The following is a 12956-nucleotide window of genomic DNA, read 5'->3' as shown; positions in this document are numbered from 1 at the left end:
GACTTGGTTGGGGACATGGTCGTCGACTGCGTTGGGAGCAGCGCTGACGTGTTTGTTTGAGAGCGTCGCGGCCGAGATCATCGGCACCACTTCCCTCGACAAGGAAGGCGCGATCGAGTCCCCCGTGTCGTTTGTGTCCTTCATCGGCATCTTGTGCGTGACCGATCCCGGACCAACCGAGTCGGACCCGATGACCACGCTCCATCGCAGGTACTCGATCACTTTCTTGTTGGCGCTGGCGGGGTTAGGCCTGTCCACGCAGTGGCTGCTTTTCGCGTCTGCCGCGCCCGGCGCGTGGTTGCACTTTTCCCTCAACACTGGTGACCTAGTTTTCTCGCTTATGCCAGTGGCATCACGACGATGTTGGCAGTACGCTTAATCTCTACCAGTATACTGTAATGAAGCTCCACGTAGCAGTAGGTAATGCGAAAGCACACGACTTTCGCGTCATCGTAGCTCGTAACTAGCGCCCTATGCTATAAATATTAACGAGTTCGGTCTATAATGGAATGCGACGGGTCGCGGAAGCGGTTAGTTGATGTAAATGCACTCATCATTATCACTTTCACAGTCCCTGTTCGTCCCGTGCATATAAGTCTGACGGGTGGGTCGCTGGAATCAGCATAAGTCTCTCATTTATCCGAGCATTATCCGTATAAAGCCTGGTCAAAAGTCCCAACCGGTGGAGATGCTCTAAGAGTATTGATGAATTCGTAAGGCACCAAATTTCTGTCCAATTATATGATAGAAAAGTGAAATAACTGGTCAATAGGATCGTTCATTCTCGTTGCTACATTGCTAGCTGCAGGCTGCACTATTTGGTTGTGAGCTACAGTAGTAGAATGCGACCCCTTGCTCCTACCCGCACGCTTCAGCCTGGGCGATGGTCATACAGTACATAGGTAGTGGCGCGCCCAGTTATTCTTGGCGTTGTGGGCACTCTGGTGGATGCTGGGCTCGGTGCCGTCGCACATGCCCACGACCTTGGTCGTCTAAACGAACGATTGACGACAACAACTCCATATCTACATTTAGGAACGGATTAAAATGATTTGAACCGATTGGGTGTGGCGTCATGTCTGGGAGCACATCGTAACAGCATTACTAGTGTAAAAGTGGAGACACCCAAAAAGTTTTGCATCTTGGCATAAACCAAGTAATCACATGGGCCAAGCTTGTTAATTTCGTGGCCCCTCAATCTGCACGTTTATATTTCACCGAGCCAGCGGTATGATGTCAACCAACTATCGTACAATTTCAGTTTTCGTCAATATATTTCACCCTCCACGTGATCTATTTCGACCAACAGCGTTTGCTGCTCGCTGGCGATCGACGGTTTCATTCATTCACAGTCAGAAAGGAGCATCCAGCACTGCGCCACTCCCGCCGAACGCCGACGTCATGTACAACACGAGGTAAGCCCCTTTCGTACCCTGCTGCACTGATGCTGTCCTTGTAAGTGGCTGTGTTATGACTGAGTCTCATAGGAAATCCTTTACTGCCGTGCGTCGGCCTATCGTCGCTTGTGCGCAAATCCGCCGTGCGTTGGGCTCCTTTACTAGGTACATTGTAGTTTTTATGTGCGCCGCGCACGGAAAGCAATACACTACAATCAAGATATCGTTTGTTAGTTTTTCCTTATAAATGCCCAACGCTACATATTTTCGTATCCATCACCCTCACCCTTATTCCCACAACGAGCACTTCTCGGAAGGGTTCATGTACGAGTCGGTGAGTCGGTGGGGCACTGGAACACTCGGGCAAAGTTAGCGTCGTTCCAATCACGCGGAACCGATTGGGCGGGTGCTTCTTCCTCATATTCCAGAGGAGGTAGTCATCCGTGTTTTTGGAGCACCAGGATTGGGCGAACGACAAGTAGAACAACTTGTCGCCTGCTTCTTCCGTGTACTGGGACGGAAACTTCTTCAAGTACTCGTGGTACGCACGAAAACTGGTCTTGAGCCCCCCGTTGTCCGCAATAGTTTCACCCAAAGAGATCTGGCCGCTGAAGTTGCCAAACACCGCACCAGTCACTTCGCTCTTGACAACAAAGTTGGCGTACTGGTCGCTAATACACTGGGCCTTCGTCTTGAACGTAGTGTTGGTGGCGCTCGACCACCAATTGTTCAACTTGCCGTCGCCATCGAAATTGCGGCCGTAGTTGTCGAACCCGTGGGTGATTTCGTGTCCGATGACAACCCCGATGGCACCAAAGTTCTGGGCGGCATCGTGTTTGACATCAAGGAGCGGAGGTTGCAAGATGCCAGCAGGAAGCTCAAATTGATTCATTTCGGCTTTGTCGTCCGTGGTCGCCTTGTGGGCAGGCACGCCGAACTTGCGCTTGTCCACAGGTTGGCCGTTCAGTTTCAAGTTGGTGTCGATGTTCACTTGAGAGATCTTCCAGCGGTTTTTCAAATACGTCTTCGAGTCCAACGTCAGCGTGGGGTACAACTGGGGCTTCTCTGGGCCACCCATCAAATACACTAACTTGGACAGCTTCGATTGCGCGTTGGCGCGGGTCGAGTTGTCCAACCAGTCGGCGGTGGCAATGCCAGTGGAGAAGGATGACGTCAAGGCCTTGACCAGTTTGTCGGTCGCCTTGGCTGTATCAGCCGACCACACCGCGTCTAAGAAGTACTGGTCCAAGAGTTCCCCCACGGTCTTGCCCGTCTCAGATACGCAGTACTTTTCACGAGTAGGTTCCTCCTTTTCGCCATTGATCGTCTTGCCGAACAAGTTCCAATTGGCTGTGCGGAATTCAGGGGTCAAGTGGTTGGACGAGGCGTGGATGAGCTTGTACTCCACGATGGTGCGGAGGTCATCCAAAGTTGTGTTCTTTAACAGCGCTTCCGTCTTGTCAAAGTAGGTCAAGTAGGAAAAACCCACCCAGTCATTCAACCCACCGGACTGGTCGTGGACGTTGAAGCCGTTGGCCTTGAGCCATGATCCGATGAGCAGTGGGTACTGCTGGTCCAGTTGGTAAAACGTGAGCGCAGTGTACGGAGACACAGCGGCCTCCATCTCGTCGAGAATTTCGTTGAGGCCGAAATGGACTACAGTTTGCTCGAAGCGGATGACCACCGGCACCGCAGCCGCCGCTTGTTCGGCAGTGTAGCCAGCCAACTTCAACACCTACGTAATGTACACCTCGTACTTGGGTTTGAAGTACGACCACTCGGAAGTGAAGAGGTAGTACCCGCGAGACAGCGACAGGGGGGATCGGACGCCGAAGAGGGCGTTCTTGGTTGGGTTGTCGTAATCAGCTCTGGCATTGATATCGATAAAGGCAGGTTCTTGGCCAATTCACCGGCCACGATGAGGAGGTCCAACGTGGTGTTGGCTGACCGAATGGCTTCGAACGAGTCCTTCAACCGAGTCTCGCCGAGCGACGACAGCGTAGCCGTGTCCAAACAGGAGTTGTAAAACTCACCAAGCTTGGGCTTGTTGTCAGTCAAAATCTTCGTCAACACGTCTTGGCTTCGGATGGCGATCTTGACGAACGACGTGCCGATATTCATTCTGTTCGGGGGGATCACAGCATCCTTGTGCCACGCGCCACACGCATATTGATAAAAGTCGTTGCAAGGGTTTGCGGAGTAGTCGATGAGCTTGGTCACAGACTCGGGGAGTTCCGTGACGGAGCCAGCCGTGGCGGTTGCCACCAATGCGCTGAAGGAGACGAGGACTTTGACCATCGTAGCCCGCAAAGGAAAATGGAGTTGGCCAAAAGTGTCGACCATTAAAGTGAAAACCAGGCGGGCAAGTCGTTCATCCCAACCAACCGGATACTATGTACTAGTATCCATGACCAAGGTGCATCCACCAATCCATCTCGATTGAAGACAGTACTCGTACATTGTAGACCCATGCACCACCAAGTAGTTGTGATTGGCCTTGATCAGTACATACATGTAGTTCCAGTCGTATAGTGCCCTTTACTATAAACTAATGCTCTGAGGCGCAAATATTGACGCAGTCTTAATTACATTCAAACCATATGTGCTTGGTTAATTGAGTTTTGGATTATCATTTTTAAGACATTCCTCCGCGAGGGCCGACACTAGAACCACATGTTATGGAACCGCTTCGCCAATTGTAACGCGCCTGCTGGACTAGGGGCGGTGTGTAATCTTCGGTTTTTACTTCGCTCATACCTCGTGCTTCGACCGATCTTCTTCGAATTGTTTGGTCCCAGTATTGGCAAATTCCACCTAACGTTACTATCTATCTACTACGTAGTACCTTCGAGTGTACAATTCCCTCATTAAAACAGTTCCACTCTTGTTTTGACCCGAAATACTTGAACTTTGTATGCTCAGACCACCAGCATCGCTAGTGGTTAGCGATAGCTAACCACTGAAATGCACTTAACCGGAGATTTAGCATCGTATGTACTCACCGGGGGTAGGACGGAGTCCCAGGTTACAGGGCTACTGGCGAAAAGGTGTATCCGGATGTAATAATTCCCTCATTGTGAAACAGTATTTCGTGTCAAAACAACAGTGGATCTGTGCTAACGAGGGATTTATTCATATTCGAGTTAATCCGTTGGGTTTTTTTTTTGGGTGGCATCGAGAGGACTTCAACAATATGTATAAAGTTTTGGAAGTGGCATACATCCATTACAAATTTTTCAATCCTCCAAGCCCTCGAGGTGAAGTCGTAGAATGTCAATACGCTGTTCTTTAGTTAGGCTACATGGTCGCTCCTTCTTGACAGAGGCGTTGATGGTGTCGAACTATTCCTTGGTGATGTCAATTGTTGGTTGTCGAGTGCATCAAGAATGACAGGATATCCTCAAGTGCACATAGACACGCAACCCTTTAAATATTATAGTTTTCAGAACTCCAGTAAATACTATATATAAGAGGTAATAGAAACACACAATGGAAATGGACAGTCATTCATGACTTCTGGGTACGATAGCTTGCAATGTACTACGTAGTACTAGTACTACGTTTCAAGGTCATTTGATTGCACAGTTCGATTCAGCGCGTAATGCAGATTAGATTGACGTAACGTTAACGTTATTTCAAGTCTGTTGTGGCATACTACAGTAGTACTGGTATTTGTTTCAGGTAAAAGTCCCCTCGATGACGCCTACCACTGTTAACAGTAAGCTGAGGTTAATGTTATTAATACAATTCCGAACTGTAGTCTCGGTTGCTGAGTGCCTGTGATGCCAGCATCACAGGATAGGCCGCGGGTGGGTGCAGGGGGTATAGAACACACACTCAAAGGTAGAGCTCATAAGCCTTGGTCTTCATTTCGCATGGCACTGCCTCAATGTTCCTAACGTTACCACCATACCGGTACATTCCATCTATGCTTTGATTGTGCAAGTGGCAAAGCCACTTGACTTCGAGCTACATATGGAGACATTTCGCATGCGTGATATATTCGGATACTTGTCAGGGTAACAAACTTTGTATCCTGATAGCTTATACTAGTATGTAATAGATGCGTACTTCGTATACAGTACGTAGCCATGGCGTCAGCACGTGAACGTGTTGGGTAAGGAAATTAGAGTTTTCGGTACACCGTTTACCGTAATTAGTCCGGACCGCATGAATCCCGACCGCCTGCGCCCCCAGCACACCTCCTCCGGTCCCCCTAACCACATTTCGCGCGGTCCATGGCGTCTCCAGTCCCGTTCTTCCAGAACCCCGCTGGGGCGGAAAATGGACGTTCCCAGTAGGCGCGAGGCGGCCTGCTGCGCTTTTCCCTTTTCGTGCCTGTCTTCCCTGTCAGACTCACTGTTCTGATCGATTGTGTAGAGTCTAATATCTACCCTAACCGCTTGGCTCGCAAGTCTCGGCTCCTGTGTCGACCCCTGTTATCGACGGCAGAGTCGCGCTCTGCCGTCGCCGTCCCTAGCCCGCTATCGTTCCGGATAATCGCCGTCGATACGCTTGTTTGTGAAGCGTGCAACTTGGACGAGTTGCCTCGGACATCCTCCGAGATCCTAGCATTGCCGGAGATGCGTTTCAACGCGTTTGTCGCGTCCCTCTATGCCCAAGAGATCCGGGGTGTCGCTATGATAACCATTGACGAGGAATTGGATCTCCTTTCGACGTTCACGGCGGACGATTCGGTTCTACTACCGCCAGCGAAATCCCAGACGACGTGGGATTCCCTCCGTACGAACCCGTATTTCGACCTTCTCCCCGTGTTTGCGGACGTCTTCCCTGACGAAGTTCCTAGCCGTCTCCCTGTCGACAAAGGCATACGACACGAGATCGATCTCCTGCCGGGCACGAAGTACTGTGTCACGTGGCAGTGGCCGCTTCCCCGCGAGTAAGTGGAAGCCATCGGCAGGTTCTTTGCGGCGCGTAAAGCCGCCGGACATGGACGCGAAAGAATTTCGCCGCACAGTAGCCCTACTTTCAGTATCAAGAAGCCCAACGGCAAGTGGCGTATTGTTCACGCCTTCAACAACCTGAACACCGCCACCATCCCAGCTCAAACGCCAATCCCCCGCAAGGGTGTCATCATTGATGGCATGGACCGTTCCAGCATCTTAGCCGATAGGCGCGGCCATTCCAACATGGAGCCGCATAGTATCCGCGTCCGGCGGCCCGGTCGTCATCCGGGCTCCCCTTGGGTCCACATACCATGGACTGCGGCGCACAAGCCCCGCAAGATGCTTCGACTCACGAGTCGCCTCTGCCGCCGCCCGTTTCACCGGCACCCCGCTCGGAGTCGGTCTCGACCCCATCGCAAACCCGGCAGTGCTTGGCGCACGTTGGGCGACCGCAAGCCGCCAGTACTTGGTCCAAGACGGGCCATCTATAACATGGAGATCAGACGCAGCGACAAGAGCGTCATTACCTCAAGAGCGCGCCGCATTCGAACGCGGACTGTGAGCCGGGAGACTATCTCGGCGGGCACCTGCCCATTCGCTGCTCCAACCAAGGCGAAATTAGTCCTTCCGTTCGCCAACAGCCCCATGTTGTGCGGCAATTGGCCCAGCCGCCGCTTCCCACTTCGCTCGCGTTTCAACAACACCAAGACGAACACAATGATGTATTCAAACATCGTTTGGTTTTGGTGCCGTACGACTCGCGGCGCGTCGTAGCTTCAGTCCGAGATGCGCTCGCGTATCTTGTCCTTCCAGTCCACAAATTCCGTCAAGGGAATTTCCAAAATCGTCATGTGCTGCAATGCACACACCAGCCACATCATCTGGGCCTCGAACAACCCACTCCGGCAAAACAGAGTGAGATATCGCTCCACTGGCTCGCACAACGCCGGTGTCCATCCCCATTCCTGCAGCCGCGAATCCAACTGCTGCAACACCCGCAAACGGTGCGTTCTGCCGTTGATCTAGTCCAAGCAGACGCCGATGACAGAATCGTCCTGCTCGTGCAGCTTCAGGGCGCGGACATCCTCTAACCGCACTTCGCGCATCCCGAGCGGTCCATTCGCGACCGCCATTTGCCCAACTCCTTCGTCCTTGATCTTGATCTTCGGCGAGGCTTGCACATCTGGCGCCGCCTGCCCAACCGGCGCCTCTTGCACCTGTACCACCGCGGGTGTCGCTCCCGCGTTTGTCTTCCCCGTTTCGACCTCGGCTATCGACTAGGCCTTTGACTGCTCGGCTGCCTGCTCCATCTCCCGCTGGAGCCGTATGTCGTCCTTCCACGATCTCATTTCGCAGGAGTTCCCGCACTGCCATGGGTCCCACCGTGCGGAGCGCCGTTTCAACCAAGTCGGCAGCTGCCTGATGCTCCGCATCGATTCGCTGCTCTTCCTTCTTCATGAACAGGTCAAGTAGCGGATCTTCACAGCCGCTGGCTCCCCGCGAATAAGTACTTATCGCTGTCTGAGTCGTCGCCCGTCAAGTCAACTTCTTTGGACTGCTTCGGCTGGTCGTCGGCCATGCTGTCAAATTAAAGAATGCCGCCCATGATGGCTGAATTTGACGATCGCAGTTCCCAACGACCAACGGCCATCAACCACTCGCCAGTTGATTCGCATCTTCCCATATTCTCGTTTGAATGAGGGAGGATGTCACCGTTCCGGATACAAGATTCGTATCCACGTGGCTCACGCCACACAGGTTGAAGACAAAGTCAGACCCGAACCCATGAGCGACCAAGAGCGCCCAACGACGCCGCTTTGATTCGGACCTTTCCCGGCCCTTTATGTTTACCAGCTCAAGATGACTGGTCCTGCTTAGCTTAGCCGTAGCGTTAGATTACTATAACGCTATCATTTCACTTTTCAATTTACCAACTACTGTGCCTTCCTCTACGCACGCACGTTTACAATTTCCGTCAATTGTAGCATGATGTAAGCATGCACCTGTCCCTTCTCTTTCTCGAGATGATGCACGTTGTAGCGCTTGTCGTCGTGTCTTCGACCGCCTACCTTCGCGTTGCACCAACATGGTTGCCATGTCTGGTCGATACTAATACACGAAGGATTTACCCTGTCTCAGGGATACTTGATTATGTCCATTTCATGGTCATCTCTACGGGGCAATACCTCATCTACCGCACCAGCGTGGACGACATGCTAGCTCACTTCTACTTTCTCTTTCAAAGTGCTGCCCTGACGTGGCTGTTCCGTTTCGTTATCTTTTCGTGTCTGCAGTCAGCTTCATGTACGCAAGAAGTGGGAAGTTCCTCGCTCGTTGACGCTGGCGTGGAAGTCGAATTGTACGCCTGTGCGTACACCATCGACCGTGAAGCAGGGATTTCAGACTGGGAGTTGACATGCCGGTAATCGAGCACCCATCGAATTGGAGTGTTCGCGGTTGCTGTCTTCAACCACACGTGACGAGATGGCATTTTACCATTCTCATCCTTCTTTGGCACTCCAAAGATGTTCGACACCCAATCGCTCGTTGACAACTCAACCCATCCTTTGGCTTTGAACTTGTTGACAAAAAAGTCCTAGTCTTTCAAGTCCCACTCTGTCATTACTGTGCCCTTAAATGAGAACTTGTCGACCATGATCGTTTCCATGACATCTCGCTTATTCGTCATAGGTGACCGACCACACGTTGTCATACGCAGCAATGCGGACTGACTTGTTGCGAATGACGTTGGTTCCCAACCCAACTCGACAAAGTGAATGCGTCGCTCCAGAATCCAACAACACTTTCACAGATTTTCCATTCATTACACCCGACTTAATCATCAACGCTGGTGACTTCTTTCCAGCTTCGGGTTCCACTTGAACAGTCCCCTTGTCGTCGTTCACTTCCTTGACGACTCCAAACGAGATGCACTCAACATCATCGTTCGACACTTGCTCCTGGGCTGGGTGGTGCCTGCCTTGATATCTTCTTCTTGGGCTTCCGACATTCTGTCGCGATATGCTCCAACTTCTGACAGTTGTAACAGCGAATCTTGCTGCTGTCCTTCCTCCGACTGCCTTGCATCTTGACATTGTCCACTTCCATGTCTGTGGACACTTGCGACTCCAAACGCGGTACATGTCCTTCACGCTGGCCGCTTCCATAGTCCGTCCGATTCCATCGGTTCGGCTTGTCGGGATGCTTCATCGACGAGAGTGAAACAGAATTGGCACGTTCATACTCCAACGCCGCCTTGATCGCTTCAAACAAGGTCTTACTTTGACGGTACTTCACTTCCTCGCGGGTCTTCAATTTTAACCCTCGAATAAAGAACGTCATCTTGTCCAGCTCTAACATCTCCTGCACATCCGTGCAAACACGACGGATCTTCTCGATGTACTCGACTAAGTCTTTGCACCCCTTCTGCTACAACGCAAACAGACGGTCGTGTAGCCGCTCTTGTAGATCACTCGGATCGAACTCTTCACGCAAACCGTGTTCAAACTCCGCGAGTGTCGTAAACCCATGACCTTGCGACGCTAGCTCTTGATACCACGCAGCTGCCTGCCCTTGAAGATTCACAACAACCATCGCTAGACAGCGTGCTTCAACTGCTTCGTAGGTTTCGTACTTCAAGTTCTTCGCCGCAAAAAACGTCTTGACTCGATGGATGTATAACCCGATGCTCCCGTTCAAATGCCCATGGTACGCTGGCATTGAGAGTCCCTCGGCACGCCGTTCAGTGTCACGTAGTTGGCTTTCACCCTTATCGCCATTATTAGACACATATTGTAGTAGCACTGCTTGCATGTCCTGCTGCGCCTTCAGTTGATTCTCCTGTTGCGCTTGTTGATATGCCAACGCTTGCGCTTGTGCTTGGGTTTGGGCCTCCAGCAGTTGTTGGATCATCTGCTGCTGATGTCCCATAGTCCCAACTAGCCTCGGAAACACTTCCTCCATGATTTCGATTGGAAAAAAGGTTTTATTACAGGCTCGCTGAGTAATCAACTAAGCCTTCTTTAGTGTCGACATTTGGCTTCTTCGCTTCGATCTTCGGTCTCGGCAACAAATGCGCGTCAACTATCCCATGCACGGGTTTCGTTGGCAGTTAATCTTCACATGCACCAAATGTCCTTTTCCTAACGGTCGACTCTACCCCAACCGACTCTGATGTCGGATACTAAGGGGAGTATTGTCGAGGAAAACGAAACACTTAGGCGATCGCTACCTCGACACTATTCGCTATGAAAGGTCGCCTTGAACCTTTGCCTGAAATAGATTGAGTATCCTTACAACCTCCAAGCTATGCCCCTCGGTGAAAGTCCTTGCTGCCGAACTGAACTGAACTGAATCAGGAAGTGCTACCAAATGTAACGGTAGAGAGCTTCACAGAGTAAATTGGAAAGTGATTACATTGCCGTCTTAAACTACTAACTACGAAAATGTATACTATACTAAACTACATCAAGTAAATGTTTTTCTCCACGGCTTCTTTAACGGCCTTGCCCGTTAATGGTGCGACAATCTTTAGCTTGTTCGACAGTTTTGCCATCGTTTTGTTAACGATGCGACAAGCTGTATTCTTGGTCGGCAACCTTGCCATCGTTACAGTGTTAGCAGCGAGCACCAGGGCTATGAACTCTATTTCGAGCTCTCGGTTCCACTTTGCTGACTTCGTAGGATTCGCCATTGTAGACCACGGCTTTGAAACCAATATGTTGAGGTCATGCAAGGATAATCGTGTTCCATTGAGTTATTTATAGACATTCGATGGAATCCGGATTCTGGAGTCAGAATCTATTTTTGCTCCGAACACGGCCTAAAAGAATTCGTAAGTGGTCACTACCGGTACGTATCAGAGCGGTTCAGCTGGAGCAACCTTGTTCTTTTTAACGTTACAAGAAAAATATTCGAGAAACATACACAGGCAGTTGTCGCTGAAAGAAATTCAGTTGTCTGATTTAGGACAAATTTAAAAATTTCTCGTAATAAAAATGATTTTGTGGTTGAACGTGAGAAGAGTCAATGTAGGCGACTTTCCTTCCATCGTCCCTGAGTCGTGGGCGATATGGCTTCAGCAACACCTTGCATGGCAAGCGTCTACGCTGCCCACGTCTACATTACCCCCAAGGAATGCCTGTGTCGCTTGGTCTGCCGATTGCTGCGTCCGAAAACTCCACACCGACACTCTGGGTATTATAACGAAAAGCAGTTCGTACAAAACCTCACACTGCACTTGGAACAGTCCAAAAGACATGCTCGTCTGTTTGACCTGAAATACTGTTTCAATGCGCAACTTTTTCGCGCCAATTGAATAAAAATACTCATTGATTTTTGACTTTCCCATTTTAAAACATGCCCGCCACGTATCAAGAAATCCTTGATGCGATTCGGCGCGTCGAAGCTGGTGAGTCCAAAGCGGCTGTCGTCCGGAGCTCTGCTGTCTCCAGGGCCACGTTGTTCCACTACATCAAGATGAAGAAGGACACTGGCGCCATTTCCATCAACAAGCGAGGGCCTCACCAAGCTCTCCCCTCATCGATTGAGCAGGACCTTGTTGCTTGGACCGCTGCGATGCAACGTCGTGGATTGCCGGTTGAGCGAGGGGAAGTCATCCACAAGGCGAACGCGATCTTGGCTGTATACCATGGCGTTCCACGGAACGTTACTCGTGGATGCTACCAGAAGTTTTTTGTACGCAACCCCATCATTGCTGACGGCGTGGTACAGAAGCTGACAAAGAGTCGCAACGCAGTTAACAAAGAAGGTATATAATACATTACTTTAACTCGCTAATCAAAGGCACTCTGGGATTCTCGTGCACCGCGGCGGATGTCTACAACATGGACGAAACAAGCTTCAAGACAAGTCCCAAAACAAGAAAGTCGTCGCCATTCGCGGGTCAAAGAACTTTGGTATAAAAAATATACCCCACCGTACCACCTCACCTTTGTCGTGGCTGCTGCACCCGACGGCACCCTCGTTCCCCCGGCGTTCATTCTCCCTGGACAGTCCTGCGAGAGTACTGTCTTGAACGAGCGTCCTGTCGATGACGCACTTGTGACCACGGCTCCTAAAGCGTTCATGAACTCAGCCATCTTCAACAACTGGCTCATTACCTTCGAAGAGTGGAAGCTTCGCTGCCATGCCGCTAGACCTGCCGTACTTGTCCTAGACAATTACTCTTCTCATCACGGCATAGACAGTGAGATGATCTGCGAAGCGTATGGTATTATGTTGGTCTCCTTATCTGCAAACGCGACGCATTTGCTTCAGCCGTTGGACGCCGTAATATTTCGCACATTCAAATGCGACATGAAGACAGCTGTGACGACGTACCTGCGCGCAGTGAACACTGACACCTTTCCGCGATCGAAGGCGATTTCTATTGCAGACACTGCGTTCAACAAACTGATCAGTCACGACTTTCAGCACGACCGTTGCCAGGCTGGAGGCATGTTCAAGAACGGTTTTCGTACCTGTGGTGCCTGGCCGTTATCGTTGCCCGCCATGTTGAAGCGTCTCGACTTGCAGTCCAAGAACTGTGTCAATAGTGACCTTGGTGCAGCCGCCTGGATCAGAACTCAAGAGCATGTACGTGAGAACGTCATTACCGTACCTGCGCGAACACCGAAGAAGGCGAGAAAGC

At 50.9% G+C, this 12956-nt stretch overlaps 5 protein-coding genes across 5 annotated transcripts; 2 read left to right on the top strand and 3 right to left on the bottom strand.

The window, feature by feature from the left end:
• Positions 1–887: 887 nt before the first annotated feature.
• Positions 888–3695, bottom strand: H257_03232 (hypothetical protein; the record flags this gene model as incomplete). Its single annotated transcript, XM_009827226.1, has 4 exons — positions 888–992; positions 1726–3132; positions 3197–3240; positions 3308–3695. The coding sequence occupies 4 exons, from the start codon at positions 3693–3695 to the stop codon at positions 888–890; spliced, it is 1944 nt and encodes a 647-aa protein (XP_009825528.1).
• Positions 3696–5567: 1872 nt separating this feature from the next.
• H257_03231 (hypothetical protein) lies at positions 5568–7078 on the top strand (the record flags this gene model as incomplete). Its single annotated transcript, XM_009827225.1, has 3 exons — positions 5568–5694; positions 5778–6297; positions 6319–7078. 3 exons carry the CDS (start codon positions 5568–5570, stop codon positions 7076–7078), a joined length of 1407 nt encoding a protein of 468 aa, XP_009825527.1.
• A 2-nt stretch (positions 7079–7080) lies between these two features.
• H257_03230 (hypothetical protein) lies at positions 7081–7762 on the bottom strand (the record flags this gene model as incomplete). The annotated part of the gene is made up of 3 exons (XM_009827224.1): positions 7081–7290; positions 7342–7521; positions 7583–7762. The coding sequence occupies 3 exons, from the start codon at positions 7760–7762 to the stop codon at positions 7081–7083; spliced, it is 570 nt and encodes a 189-aa protein (XP_009825526.1).
• A 704-nt stretch (positions 7763–8466) lies between these two features.
• On the top strand, positions 8467–8730 carry H257_03229 (hypothetical protein; the record flags this gene model as incomplete). Its single annotated transcript, XM_009827223.1, has 1 exon — positions 8467–8730. One exon carries the CDS (start codon positions 8467–8469, stop codon positions 8728–8730), a length of 264 nt encoding a protein of 87 aa, XP_009825525.1.
• Positions 8731–9244: 514 nt separating this feature from the next.
• On the bottom strand, positions 9245–9646 carry H257_03228 (hypothetical protein; the record flags this gene model as incomplete). Its single annotated transcript, XM_009827222.1, has 1 exon — positions 9245–9646. The coding sequence occupies one exon, from the start codon at positions 9644–9646 to the stop codon at positions 9245–9247; it is 402 nt and encodes a 133-aa protein (XP_009825524.1).
• Positions 9647–12956: the final 3310 nt, after the last annotated feature.

The sequence above is a fragment of the Aphanomyces astaci genome (genome assembly GCF_000520075.1).
Source record: "Aphanomyces astaci strain APO3 unplaced genomic scaffold supercont1.5, whole genome shotgun sequence".
Classification (NCBI taxonomy): domain Eukaryota; phylum Oomycota; class Saprolegniomycetes; order Saprolegniales; family Verrucalvaceae; genus Aphanomyces; species Aphanomyces astaci.
The sequence above is the reverse complement of the archived record's forward strand: the minus strand, read 5'-3'. Positions and strand labels throughout refer to the sequence as shown.